The sequence below is a fragment of the Carettochelys insculpta genome, chromosome 1 (assembly GCF_033958435.1).
Source record: "Carettochelys insculpta isolate YL-2023 chromosome 1, ASM3395843v1, whole genome shotgun sequence".
NCBI classification, from domain to species: Eukaryota; Metazoa; Chordata; order Testudines; family Carettochelyidae; genus Carettochelys; species Carettochelys insculpta.
This window is the reverse complement of record NC_134137.1, coordinates 106,553,453-106,568,683: the sequence shown is the minus strand read 5'-3', so window position 1 is coordinate 106,568,683 and position 15,231 is coordinate 106,553,453. Positions and strand designations below refer to the sequence as shown.

The 15,231-nt window shown below is 42.2% G+C and overlaps 1 protein-coding gene across 14 annotated transcripts in view; it reads right to left on the bottom strand.

Moving 5' to 3' along the window:
* Positions 1-15,231, bottom strand: part of MBNL2 (muscleblind like splicing regulator 2) — a 219,474-nt gene that overhangs the window by 41,930 nt on the left and 162,313 nt on the right. For 9 of the 14 annotated variants that reach the window (XM_074989394.1, XM_074989342.1, XM_074989303.1 and 6 more), the window contains 4 exons: positions 14,422-14,685; positions 13,023-13,061; positions 4,028-4,081; positions 3,234-3,387 (listed from right to left, as the gene is read on the bottom strand). In XM_074989394.1, coding sequence (XP_074845495.1) covers positions 3,234-3,387; positions 4,028-4,081; positions 13,023-13,061; positions 14,422-14,685 — 511 coding nt within the window. The remainder of the gene's footprint in view (positions 1-3,233; positions 3,388-4,027; positions 4,082-13,022; positions 13,062-14,421; positions 14,686-15,231) is intronic. The other 5 variants (XM_074989367.1, XM_074989351.1, XM_074989384.1 and 2 more) reach the window with 3 other exon arrangements.

The window sequence follows — 15,231 nt, the reverse complement described above, 5'->3', positions numbered from 1 at the left end:
TGGTAGGCCTGGGGCAGGGTACTGGGACGCAGGGTCCAGGATAGGGCAGTAGGAGGGGTGTAGGATCTGGGAAGGGTCTGAGGTGCGGTGCCAGAGGTAGGCTCCGTCTAGGAGGTGCTTACCAAAGCAGCTCTCTCGGACAAGCTTCCTTGTCTGCCAGGAGCCCCAGCTCACTGTCTGTTCCATTTGGTTCTCTGCACTGGGGGGAGGGCTTTGGGCACTGCCCCCGCCCCCAGCAAAATCTCTCAGGTCCCACTGGCCAATTGGTTTCCAACCAATAGGAGTTGAGAGATTTGGCTGGGGGCGGGGGCAGCACATGAAGCTCTTCCCCTTTGCAGCAAAGAGCAGCACTGCTCTTGACCACAGGCCAGATTAAAAAGCTTTGGCAAGGTGGCTCTGTCCCGCAGGCTGTATCTTGCCCACCCCTGACTTTGAGCCAAGTTCCAGAAGACAAAGTTCCCCTGGGAAGTGTAACAGGTGTAAGAACAGCACGCGCTGTAGTCTAATGCAAGACCCATTCTATTGGCCAATGGGAAAGGTGTTTGTCATAGCGCATGTTCCCATCCCCCACCCTGCTTAACAGACACTGATGATTCCCAGACCTGCTGAGTTCTCAGGCTTGCTATGAGGAAAGTCTCCCATTCTGCCCAGGCTCACATGCTGGGTCTCCTGGAGATGAGGAGCTCTTTGTACCTCTTCCCATTTTGATGCACCTGGGCTGGGACTGGAGGACAATCTAGCCCTGTGAGAATGTGGCAAAAAGGCCCACATCCTTTTACATCCTGAATTTATAATAAACCAACTGAGCTAATTTGTTCTGGTGGTTATAATGAATCTGAAGAAAGAAAACAAATGGCACATGGAGTAAAGGACTTAAGGAAAGATAAGTATTGTAAGTCTGGAAAATATCTGAGTGCTATCTGCCTGAAGTATTTTCAAAATGGATTATTTTTCAGAGTCATTTTGATGTATTTTACTGTAATTATATAAAACAATGACAAGCTCTGAAAGGCAGTCCCTAAGAGGAGGAACAATGAACATCCCACCACAAGGTCTTATGCCTCTGATGTGAAGCACATTTGCTTCAGACTCTTGGTCATTTGCAAGCACCAGATCTCTTCTGCTCATTCTTCAAATTCCTTCAAACCTTTCCACAGATGCAAATTTCCATTATAGTAGCAAGTTAAAAACAGGCATGGAAATCTCACTGGAAATGACACAAGATTTGGAGATATTTTCAAAATTAAAGTGAGCCTATATGTAAAACAAGAATGTATTTTTACAAATATAGGCCATAGTCTGAGATCTCTACTGTTTTAACATGCTTCTTATTCAGGCAAACTTCCACTGAGTCCATGTGAGTTTTGCTTTTATTATTGCAAAGCTATATAATAAGAAATTGAAGCATCTTCAATTCTTTCCCTTATTAAATTCAGATGGTTATTGGATGGTAAAGAGTATGATAGAAGATATGTAAATATATTCAAAAATAGAAAATAAAAGCCTACTACAGAAAAGTGTTTTAAATCAGCCTAAAAATTCATAGGTGACATACAAACTAATACTGAAACTGCACTCTATAGCCGTGTCTACACGTGCACGCTACTTCGAAGTAGCGGCACTAACTTCGAAATAGCGCCCATCACGGCAACACGCGTCGGGCGCTATTTCGAAGTTAACTTCGACGTTAGGCAGCGAGACGTCGAAGTCGCTATCCTCATCAGGAGATGGGGATAGCGCCCTACTTCGACGTTCAACGTCGAAGTAGGGACCGTGTAGTCATTGCGCGTCCCGCAACTTCGAAATAGCGGGGTCCGCCATGGTGGCCATCAGCTGAGGGGTTGAGAGACGCTCTCTCTCCAGCCCCTGTGGGGCTCTATGGTCACCGCGGGCAGCAGTCCTTATCCCCAGGGCTTCTGGCTGCTGCTGCAGCAGCTGGGGATCCATGCTGCAGGCACAGGGTCTGCAACCAGTTGTCGGCTCTGTGGATCTTGTGTTGTTTAGTGCAACTGTGTGTGGGAGGGGCCCTTTAAGGGAGCGGCTTGCTGTTGAGTCCGCCCTGTGACCCTGTCTGCAGCTGTGCCTGGCACCCTTATTTCAATGTGTGCTACTTTGGCGTGTAGACGTTCCCTTGCAGCGCCTATTTCGATGTGGTGCTGCACAACGTCGAAGTTGAACATCGACGTTGCCAGCCCTGGAGGACGTGTAGACGTTACTCATCGAAATAGCCTATTTCGATGTTGCTACATCGAAATAAGCTATTTCGATGTAGGCTTCACGTGTAGACGTAGCCTATAAGATGCTCTTTTCATCCTTCTCTTTTTGAATAATATAAAGGATTTTATTGCAAGTGTTCACTTCATTAATAAATCAGACATTTAAGTAGCATATCTGCCATTTTTTCAGTGTTAAAAGAAAGTCTTCACGCTACATGTATGAACCCAGGATGTTAGTCCTGATGGAGTTGCGGAGTTTTCCAAATGTAGTTTTCTACAGCTCTGAACAACAATGGAATATTAATGTTGCTAAAATTCCACTGTAGGTAAATCACTTATTTTAAAAATTAAAACAGCAGTTAATAATTGCAAAATCTGGGGAAAGTTTTAGATTATAAAATATTCCATTATGGAGAAAACAAAATAAATTTCCCACATAAAACAGTTCTGTGAAGCTGTGGGGAGTGTTTATCGTCACTAAAATGCATCTGGGCAGGAACTAACTATAATTTGGTTTCTAGCGCTGCAGTTCTAGAGATCCAAGGGTACTGCGTCATGTCCACTGCTACACAACACTAGCAGTGGAAGTATAAAATACACCTGGAGAACAGGATAGGTATTACAAACACTTTTCACACTTCCTCTTGCATTGCAGAAGCATTACGCCTTCTTCACCAAGTTAATGACATTCCACCTCCCCACGACTAAACACAGCTCCAGTCAAATGACCCAACATACAACCCATTTAATTTAATACAGATTTAGAGGACTGTGATATAATTAAAATAATGACTATAAGAGAACATACAAAAAACTGCATAATTAAATGCTAAACTTACCTCCTGAATGTTAATATTCCAAAGAAGGAACTAAAACAACGTATTAAAATATTTGTGCATACCTGTCATGAATGTGTAGGAAACAGACTACACATTTAAAAGTATATTCAATGCAACAGGCACTTTCTTATGGGGAGAATGCTTAATTATGATTCTGTTTAGTGCAAATACAACATACCTGTTGGGATAAACGCCGCATGTTGTTGCAACTGTGCATTGGCAAGAGCCTGTTGATAGTGCAACACACTGGGATTAAAAATGGCACTGGCACCATTACTTTTTTCAAGTGCTTGTCTCTTTGGTAATGGGTGAAGAACACCAGGAGGAAAGGCCTGTAAAAAAAAAAAAAAAGAGACAATTTAATTACATTCACAGATTTTTCAAACTATATATGTATTTTCTAATATATAGAAATAAAATATTGTACTATACTTTTTAGAAAAGCAGTTAAAGATACTCTGCCATGCATCTTAACTCAAATTATAGCAACGTAAAATGAGTGAAATTGTTGTTGATCGCGAAAGCATGGTACTATTAACATAAAATTGTAGCACCACAACTACTGAAAAGGAAGGGCTTTAAAGCAACGAAAGTGGCATTTCCTTTAAATTTGGGATTAAAAAGATTCTAGGAAATAAACACCACTTGTGCTTCATTACAAGTATTCTTTCTTAGTTAAATATTTTTCCTACCATTAAACACAGTGAGGGATTATAGTATTTTCAATTACAAAAGCAGTTACATGTAATTTTAACTTCCATGAAAAGATATTTTAAAATGAAATTGTGTTAGGAAAAACTAAATTGTTTGCATTTATTGCATATGAGAATGAGATGGATAAATATAATACTGAATTTTCTGTAAATTATAATATATGATAGTTTTCAGTTGATGTTAAAAAAGCAATAAAAATTTCATTAGTTGCTTCTCTGAAAAGCTACATGCAAAGCAAAAGGTGAAAGGTCAAAGTACCAGGTCTACAGTTGCTTCGAGAGGTCGCTTCATTGCTTTGGCAGTCGACTGAGTCTTTTAATAACAGGCAGCGAGCACATGATGGCAGTGGGCCAATGGGATTCAAGCGAATTAACATACAGGTAAACAGCAAGCAGAGGTGCATCATGGGAACGGCATTGCATTGTGGATAGGTGAGAAGGAAAAAAATATTCTGAATGCAGTATACAACATACAAAACACTAGGCATGCACAACAACAAAAATGTTTTCTAAAGAAATGAACATTACACCTTGAATTAGTACCGAAGCAAAAATGCATCTACTATACCTTAGTTAAAAGCATATAAGAGAGTAAAATATAGATGTTTGAAATTTAGGAAAGTTAATTAAAACAGCAGCTGGCAGACACCATTAAGCACAATATAACTCTTCACAGAAACACGTAGGTTTTCAGGATATCTTACAATTTTTTTTTTTGATAATTATGTTAATTGTATCAAGTTAAAAAGCATAAAATAAGTGGTCAATACTAACATTTAAACCATAAAGCAATAATGTTTTAATACTTTAATATGACTACTCACATGTATGTTTGCAGGATCAGGGCCTTAGTTAATAAGATGTACATTACAATAGACTTCTTGGGATCAAAATATAAAGTTTTCCTATTTTCAATATACTAAATTAATGTTACGTCTAATCACTAAGGTCATGTCTACACTGGTCTGCCTTTTGGGAAGGGGCATGCTAATGAGCTAAAGGGAAAATTAAAATGAGGTGTGGATTTAAATATTTTGCACCTTATTTGCACAGTCCCACAAGATCTTGCTTCCAAAAGAGCATTGAAATGTTTGAGGAATAAGGGGTCTTCCAGAAGCGTGGTTTCCTTCCAAAGGAAACCTACCTACACAGCAGCTTTGGCTTCCAGAAAAGGCTCTTCTGGAACTGAGATCTCACAGGAATATGCAAACGAGGCATGATATATTTAAATCCATGCCTCATTTGAATGTTCACCTTAGCATGCCCCTTCCAGAAGGGTGGGCCAGTGTAGATGCAGCTTAATTGATCAGTTTAATTTTTTTTTTTATAGTTGGGACAATAACTTCTATTATACTTTTTAATTTACCATGTTACATTGAGAAAAAGCCCTACATTTTTAAAGAAATATTTTCTTACACGTTGTACATGAAAATCTATGCTAACTTTAGGAACAAGAGGTAGAAAAACAATACTATTTGTCAATATGAGTATTTAACCTGTGGTTAGAAGAGGAATCATGGTGCTAATATAACATTGTTTTAGAATATTTAAATGTAAAACAATTGACATAATGTGAGCTTAGTTTTATTGGGTATTTTTCCATAAAATGGTAAAGCATGAAGGGTAACTTGATTTCATTCCAGCAGAAAGCGTAACTGATCTTCTTCATCTATAATTCCTTTTTAATGGTCTCAAAGGGGTGACCGTGTCAGTCTGCAGCACAAAAAAAAAAAAAAAAAGGTAGTAAAGGTAGTCCTGTAGCACCTCAAAGAATAACAATTTTATATATTAGTTAATGAGCTTTCATGATGAAGTGGGTCTTACCCACGAAATCTCATTACCTAATATATAAAATTATTAGTCTGTAAAGTGCTACAGGACTGCTTGTTCTTTTTTGATCGGAAGCATTTAATTAAAATCAGTGCCTTTTTGTGGAATAAAAAAAAAAAAAAAGAGGTGCTGGTACTCAGCCAGCTCCTTGCCCCTCCCTCTCAGCCAATCCCATGGCCGGGGCTGCCAAGGTGCTGGTACTGAGCACTGGCAAGTACTGGAACAAAAACACACTGATTAAAATACATGGCAAGGAGGATATCCTCATGAAATAGAAATCTTTTTTTTTTTTGCACTTTGCAAAACAAGTAGCTCCTCAAAATCCAAAGGAGAAATTAATATTCAGACTGTCTCTATCCTTAGCTTCAGAGGTACAAAAACAAAACAATAATTTAAAAAGAACTAGGTCTGAAAGCGCCATGTCTAGGAAGGACAGGATACTAGAGCACCATTTCTAAGACAATGTAGGGTCACAGAACAGGTCAATGAGAACATGAACATTTTGCAGGATAGCCCTTGCTTTGTTATTTCTTAAAACAGCTTTCAAAAACCTGCTTTCTGTCTCTCCGATTATCACCTTATGTATTTTGCTCCCACTGCATCTAAAGTCCTTAAGCACGTTCTCTGCTCCTGATGACTGGACCTCCTCTCTAGCTTCCTCCTGGATTCTGCTACAGTAAACCCACGATTTAATGGACTAATGGGGGGAAGGGGTGTCTGTTAAATAAGAGATTTTATGGCCCACCCACCCTGCCAGGCTCCCCCAACCCCATTCCCCCCCAAAAAATGCCAGCAACTCACCAGAGCCACCGTGTGGGGCTGGAGTGGCTGGGGCTCACCGCTGCATAGGGCTGGAGTGGCCTCAGCCCACTGCTGCATGGGGCTGGCGCTGCCAGGGCCCGTTGCTGCATGGATCTGGAGCTGCCTGGGCCCGCCGCTCCTAGAGCAGCCACAGCATTGTGAGGGGCTGGAGTGGCTGGAGCCCGCTGCTGCACGAGCCTGGAGCGGCCAGTCTCCCATGTGGGGCTAGAGTGGCCTGGGCCTACTGTCATTGTTAGAGCAGCCAGCCCGTCGTGCTGGGCTGGAGAGGGAGGAACCCACCACCACACAGGGCCAGCACAGCCGCTCCGCTGCATGGGGCTGAAGTGGCCGCCCCCCACTCGCCCCGTGTCTGGAGCTGCTGGAGCCTGCTGCCACGTGGGGCTGGAATGGTTAGAGCCCGCTGAAATACGGGGCTGGACTGGCTGGAGTCCGCCGCTGCGTGGGGCTGAAGTGGTCAGAGCCCACTGCCACTGGAGTGGCCCTGCCACTGTGCGGCCAGAGGGGCTGGCCCTGCAGGTAGCGAAAACTGCTGGAGCCCACTGCTGCCTGGGGCTGGAGCCGCCAGCCCACCATGCTGCCAGAGGAGCCGCCATGTGCACGTCCCACCAGGGCTGGGGTGCGTACACAAATGCGGTCTGCCCATGTATGCGCCCCACCCCAGCAAGAGAAGTGCATTGCAACTCCGGCAGCGGCAGACCAGGCACGGTGGAGGGTTCAGCAGCAGCAGCTGCTCCGGTGGCTTGGGTAAGTTGCCTTACATTTTTGAGGCATGGGGGGCAGTATTTAGGATTTTATGGGGCCCAGTTAAGCGGACTGGAGAACTGCAGGAGGGCTGGTGGATGTCTGTTGCTCCTGAAGTCCGCTAAATCGGGGTCTGTAAAAATCGAGGGTTTACTGTACCTCCAGTCTACAAGAGCTGCTCGATCATGGTCATTAGTGATTAGAAAAGGATGGTTCAGTGGTGAGATTATGAGCCTGGCCTGTGGGAGACACAGATTCAATCCCTGATCTACCACAAACTTCTGTGATGCTGGACAAGTCACTTGGGATTCATCTATATGGTGAGGTAGTCCATATAAGTGCGATGTAAGTTCTCGTCTGCATCAGTAGGTCATGCATTAAGTGGACTTTGTGCAACCTGCTGGTACAAACTAAAAGTTTCCTACTGCTCCTTAATATACCACTGTTTGAAACAGGACTGTGTTAACACACAGTAAGGAACTTATAGCATACATGAATAGTGTCCACTTTGGCCAGTTTGTGTACAATACACTGGTACAGACTAAAATTTACACCCCCGCTGGCAAGAACTAACACCACAGATAGATTAATCTTAGGCTGTGTCTGCACTGCGAGACAAAATCAAATTTAAAGGAGGTGGCTCCACATTAATAGGTCACTTTGTCACTGTAAATGTCATTAGCTCGATTTAGTCAGCCCTAATATCAGTAACAAAATGTTGATATTAACAGACGGGTATAGCATCCATCTCGAGTTTAAAATGTCAAATAAAGGTTAGTGTGGAAGCACCGTGTCCTTAATTCGAATTTATGAGCCTCCACAAGTGTCCCACATGTATCCCACAAAGCTACGCACCGCACCTGGCTCCTGGGTCCCCGCTACTAGTGGGAGATGGGAAATTGACCAGAGCTGCTGCGCTGTCAGTTTCCTGGTTCCCCCAAGCTGTGGAGACCCCGGAAACTGACAGCACTGCTGCACCTGGCTCCCAGCTCCCCGCCACAGTAAAACCTTGGTTTTACGGACCCCAATTTAGCAGACTTCGGAAACAATGGATGTCACCCGTTGTTCCTGAAGTCCGCTAAATAGGGGTCAGTAAAATCTTAAAAGTCTCTCCTGCTCCCCTCCTATCCAAAAATTAACGAACTTATCTGCTGCAGCCCAAGGAGCCTCTGATGCCGCCACCTCCCTTGCTGGAGCCGCCATGTGCATCATGGCCCCTGCAGCTGCCACGGTAAGGCAGCTCCAGCTGCAGACAGCCAAGCGGCTCCAGCCACACAGGGCCGGGCACCCCACAGCCAGGTGGCTCCAGTGGTGCAAGGCCAGGCAGTTTCAGCCGTGTGGGTTCAGGCACCCTGTGGACAGGTGGCTCCAGCTGCATAGGGCCAGACAGCCCCCGGCCAGGCACCTCCTGCCCTGTGGGGCCAAGCGGCACCAGCCACGTAGGGCCAGGCACCCCGTGGCCAGGTTGCTCCAGCCATGCGAGGTACAGGCTGCTCCTGCTGCGTGGTCAGGTACCATGCTGCCAGGTGGCTCCTGCCACATTGGGGCGGATGCCCATGGGCAGGCACCCAACCTACAGGTGTCCTTGGCCACCTGTGACCAGGTGCCCCCAGCCAGCAGGCTCCAATGGCTCTTCCACCAGAGCCAGTGAGTGGCAGAGGTTTGGGTTTTTTTTGTTTTTGTTTTTTTTGGAGAGGGGCTTTTTTGAGGGAGGGAGTGTTCTCGGTATTTTGGGGAGGGAAGTTGGGGTGGGACTGGCACAGCATGTGTGTACTTCTCCCTCAACTCCTCAAAGCCTTCTTCCCTCTCACTCCTATGCTTGCAGCCTTGTTCGCTGAGGAACCTCCCCATCACCATTCAAACCACTCTCTAAAACAAATTTCTTCTACCAGGCCTTTCCATGAGAAAACCACCACGGCAGAGGAACAGAAGGGACAGTGGGGAGGGAGAGAAGGAAAATGAAAATGAAATTAACTAACTGCATAAAGGTTCTATTTATCTATCGCATACCTTTGTATGTGTATACTATTATGACGTGTGTTTAAGGTCTGGAGAATATTTAATTTAGTACAGCTTTCATGTTCCTCAGTGTGTTTTTTCATGTTTGTTACTGCACATTAATGGATCACACTTCAAATTCACTTCATAAAGCACAATAATATGGAAATACTCATTTTAACTACAAAAATATTGGGTTCTGGCTACTTCATAGACTGTCCATTGCCTTGCTTTTACCTCAAAACTGAGATCAGCTAAGGCATCAGAGAAAAAGTTACTAGGTTTAAAAGTTAGGGGCTAGTGGTAGATTGCCCCGAGTTGTCTTGAATCCTCTTGGTCAGGCACAGAACTGAAGAGACAGCACGAGGAAGTGGGGACAAAGGTGACTTTAACTCATCTGGGCTGGCTGTGGGACTTTAGTAGTAGCTCCGGTTACAGCAGCATAGTTATCATAGTTTGAGCCCGAATCTCACTCCTGATACTCAGGCATGTAGTTTACCCAAGACTTCCCTGTTTACTCGTGTTTGTAACTGAAAGGTGTTTTGTTTTTGGAGGGGTTCAGAAATGGTATCTGCCATAAGGTGGACCACTTCACAGTAGTACCATGGACAGTCCTGCTTCCTTTCATGGCCATACTTCCCTTCACCTTGGCTATTACGTAACTTCCCTTTGCAACTATGGCAATTGCTTACACAGAAAAGAAAGTGCCCCCTTTTCCAACAGTGACCCACAGAGTACAGCTGGGAAACTCCTGATTTTGGAATTTTGACTAACTACTGGGGAATTATCTTTATATGTATATATCTATACACACACATGGAGATACACATCTCATAGAGCTGGAAGAGACCTTGGGAGGTTACTGAGTCCAGTCCCCTCTGCTGTTGGCAGGAGCCAGCACCATCCCTGACATCTTCTTTTTAAATCTATTTGCCCATGACCCCTAAGTGGCCTCCTCAAGGACTGACCTCACAACACTGGGTTTAGCAAGCCAATGCTCAAACCACTGAGCTATCCCTCCCTGGGCATCTGCTGTGCTGATTACCGCGTAGTACTGGCTGTTTTAAAATGGTTGTGAATTTTGCACAGAGGCAGTTTAATAAGCGCTTTTAACAGGTAAAAGAGTTCCTGCACTGGTGAAGATGTATGTTAACATGTTCTACAGCAAAAATATTTACTGTTTGAATATTTGTGAAGTGTGTAAATGAACCCTTTCTCATTATTAGTCTATAAAGCCCTGCATAACCCAGGCTTTATGTATTCAAGCCTTTTGATCCACATTCCTGCCCACCAAGTACAGTGCATCAGAGTAAGACTGCTGAAAGACCAAAATTTCAACTCTGGACCCATCTGGAAGCAGGAACTCTTTCTCAAGGATCCTTGATTGTGCCTTCCAAAGGAGATTCACCAGAGTTTATTTTGTTTTGGTCAGGCAGTATTTTGACCATTATTCTTGACCATTTTGGGGGTACAGGGGTGGGGAGAGCCTACAAATATTGCATCAGCAATCACTTTTCCCCACACTCTCCCATATTATTTGTTCCAATGAATAACTGATCCTATTTATTTGTTTTATAAATATTTATGGAAGAAGCGTCTTCCAGAAGGGGGATTTCCTTTGGAAGGACCCCGCCCCCGTTTCCTTTCAAAGGAGCCCCATCTACATGGCAGCTTTTGCTTCCAGAAAGAGGTTTTCCAGAAGCCAGATCTCATGGGAATATGCAAATAAAGCATGAGATATTTTAATCCGCACCTCATTTGCATCTTCCGCTCCACTCATTACCATTCCTCTTCCAGCAGCGGGGCAAGTGTAGACGTGGCCATTGACTGGAAGATAGCTAATGTGACACCGATACTTAAATAGGGATCTAAAAGTGATCCTGGCAATTAAAGATGGGTAAGTCTAACATCAGTACTAGGCAAAGCAGTTGAAACTATACTAAATAATAAAATTGTCAGACACCTAGATGAACATAATTTTTTGGGAAAAAGTCAACATGGTTTCTATAAAGGAAAATCATACCTTACTAATCTACTAGAGTTCTTTGAGGAAATAAACATGTGAACAAGGGGGATTCAGTGGATATAGCTTACTTAGAGTTCCAGAAAGCCTTTGACAAAGTCCTTCATCAAAGGCTCTTAAGTAAAGTAAATTGTCATTGGATAAGAGGGAAGGTCCTCTCACGGACTGATCACTTGTAAAAGGCATGAAAAAAAGGATAAGAATAAAAGGTAAGTTTTTAGAATGGAGAGTGGCAACTAGTTGTGTCCGTAAAGTCCATATTGGACCAATCGTATTCAATCTATTTATGAATGATCTGGAGAAAGGGGTAAACAGTGATGTATCAAATTTTGCAGACGATACTAAACTGTTCAAGATAGCTAAGAACAAAGCAGACTATGAAGAGCTTCAAAAAGGTTTCCCAAAACTAAGTGATTGGGCAAAAAAAAGGGCAAATGAAATTTAATGTTGATAAATGTAAAGTAATGCCCACTGAAAAAATAATCCCAACTATACATGCAAAATGGTGGGGATTAATTTAGCTGTAACCAATCAAGAGAGAGATTTTGGGATAGGTCTATAGTACCACGTAAAATCGACTGCTTAGGGTCAATCTTCTGGGGTTTTGTTCCACGCATGAGCAAAATGGTGCTTTTTGGGGTCAAAGTTGACTCTGGAACTCCTCGCAAGCAATGAGGATTAAGGAAGATGAGAGAAATGCTCTAGTCAACCTTCTTCTGTATAGACAGACATTGCAGTTGAGTAGTAGTGATAAATCAATTTTAGCTATGGAATTGGCACAGCTAAAATTGCATATTGGTGGTTGAATTCTATGTCCATGGCCTTGGCATCACTGTGGCTAGTTCTCTCAAAACATCTGCAAAAAGTGCAGCAGCAGTCAAAAAAGCAAACAATGCTAGGAATCATTTAAAAAGGGATCAAGAATAAGACAGTGAATATCTTACTGCCTCTATACAAATCCATTGTACACCCATATCTTTAATACTGCATACAGATATAGTCGCTTCATCTCAAAAAAGTTATATTGGCATTAGAAAAGGTTCGTAAAAGGGCAACAAAAATTATTAGGGTTTTGGAACTGGTGTCATATGAAGAAAGATTAAAAAGACTGGGACTTTTCAGGCTACAAAACAGGAGACTAAGGGATGATATGATAGAGGTCTATAAAATTATTTCAGGTATGGAAAAAGGGAATAAGGAAAAGATATTTATTTTTTCCCATAACACGAGAACTAGGGGTCACCAAATGAAATTAATGAGTAGCAGGTTTAAAACTAACAAAAGGAAGTTTTTCTTCATCCAACGCATGGTAGGCCTGTGGAATTCCTTGCCAGAGGGTGTTGTGCAGACCAGGACTTCAACAGGGTTCAAAAAGAACTAGATAATTTCATGGAGATTAGGCCCATCAGTGGCTACTAGCCAGGATGGTTAGGAATGATGCCCCTAGCCTCTGTCTGTCAGAGGATGGAAATGGATGATAGGAGAGGGATCACTCAATGACTACCTGTTCTGTTCACTTCTTTGGGGGCACCTGTAATTGGCCACTCTCGGAAGATAGGATACTGCACTACGTGGACCTTTAGTCTGACCCAGTATGGCCATCCTTATATTTCTCAATGTGCCACATGCAACCTTTGAATTACCATTCTGGAACAGTGACTCCTATGCAAAGCTCCTTCCTTGCCAAGCGAGTTCCATAACTGCCAGGCTATAAATCATTGTGAATGAGTTATTCTCATTCTCCCCTGTTAAAACTGTTCCACTTTGTATAAATACTTAAAGTTTTAGTGGATCAAAGTGAGATAATGAACTTGACTCGTCTGTTGATTAAGGTGCTTACCTGGGAGATAGGAGATGTGGCTGTGTCTCTTCCCTTTGCCTGATTCAGAGAAGGGAACAGAATTTTTGAAATCAAAAGTAGTATTTTTTCTGACTTTTGAATTTACTGGCCATTCTGTGCCCCTCCCCCCACCAAATCAGTCATTTGCTCTGCTCTAAGTTAAAGCAAAAACTGAGATATTCACTTTTTCATTTCCAGCTTGGTTTCTCAGCATCTGTGAGCACAGAGATGGTATTAGCTAAAATTCCTGTATTTTAAACAGAAACTGGAAATATTGTAGGAGAAAATCCTGAATTAGGGAAAGCTTTCTTTTGTTCTTTTCCTTCTGCTTGGAGATTTAAATTCTTTCACATTTGCCACATTTGAAAGACGCTAACTCTTTGTTCCCTAAATGTCTGTTCTCTATTTATTCGCTACATACAAAACGCTGTAACAGTTATATACTATACTGTATTGTGCTTCTGGTAGGCTTCTTACTATGAGAGTAACTGTATTGTCTACAGCTATTGTATGTACTTGCCTCAAGTCACATCTGTATAATTATTCTTTCAGTGCCAGGATTTAGAACAATGATGCTTTGATCTATAGGCTGACTACACTACTGTCCCCAGAACAAGACCCTGCATGCTTTTTTGTTCATCTTTATCAATAGTGGCTAGTAACAATATCAGCCATTCTGTAAAAGGACACTGAGGGAAAGACATCTCTAAATATGCAGTGGTAAGAGTACAAAACTTCTGAAAACAAACCAGATTCTTTAACCTCTTTGCTTTGAGCTTACTAGATATAGTTTTATTAATTATATACATAGGCACTATCATCAGGGCATTCACAGATACAAAGCTGAATGTCTGAAAAAAAATTAATTAAGCTTCACAATTAAGCTCCTTATTTCCTTTTCTTATAAAGGGGAAACTGAGTCAGGGGCAATTTAAAATGACCTGTCCAGAAATATTATGATAAATGAGTGGGAGAGACCAGAATGCTCATATGTTCCTTATGTTTTGGAAACAAAATCACCTCTTTCTTTATTCCCTGTTTCCTATTTCTGCCATCAAAGGGGTTATATACCAAATGTGTATGTACTTCCCCTTGACCACTGAGTTCTACCAGTTTTAGTTCTCATCAAGAAATATTGGGAGGCAAATTTAGCATATCATCATGGGACAGAGAAGAAAACGACAGAGGGTCTGGCTGCTTCACTCTATTCAGAAGAGGGACCTGTTAGGCTGAAGGAACTCTGAGAGAAAGTATTTTTCCCTTAAGAATGTCGGGATATTTAGAATTCCTACCTTTTATGAAGAATGTGTAAAAACAAATAATTTAAACAACACTACTATTTGGAGAAAAGCAACAATTAAAAATTATGAAAAATGTAATCATGTGTTCTTGCACTTACCATCACTGACGCAGCTGCAGCAGCTGCTTGCGCTGCCACTGCAGCCTGGTTGGCTTGATGTTGAGCAGCTTTGATTTTGGCCTGCAAATGTGCAGGAGGGTGAAAATATTTGCATTTCTCCCTCATGCAACGCCCCTTTATGTAATCCATACAAACGGTTACAGTGTTGTCATTTGTGTCAATCATCGTGCTATCTGCAGGATGTGCAAAGCGGCAGTCAGTCTCTCCCCGTGCGCAGTTTCCCCGCTGGAACTCCCTGCATACCTACGTGCAAAACAACACTAATTACAGCTGATGGGTTCGCAGCAGTCTTCACTGGGAGAAACAAAACAAAAAAAGAAAAACCCACACACACAGCTCATATTTCATTGTTTTAGACTCATCTCATGGAGCTTGCAAGAGTCCTTTATACAACTGTTAATTAGATTTCCCTGCTTTCTGACTAAGTTGCAATTAATATAACTGTATTGTTTGATACAGTAATAAGCTGAACTCACACAGAGCTCGGTCATTTCAAACAATCTATTTTTGTTCACCAAGACCCCTAAAAATATTGCTCAGCATTTGTCAGTTAACTACACCTGTAGAATCAGTTACTTTCTCAATGAAGACATTCATAAAGATAAAGTCATATTTTAAAAAAATTAACACCTTTTGCTACTTTCAATGTTGATTAGATAGAAATTTGAGCAAATTGATAACAAATTCACTGGATTTTTATCCAAAACATTAAATTTCAAAAAAGATATCAAAACAAGTGCAAATGTAAATCCTACAAAAGACATTTACTTATATTTGTTATTGGTGCTC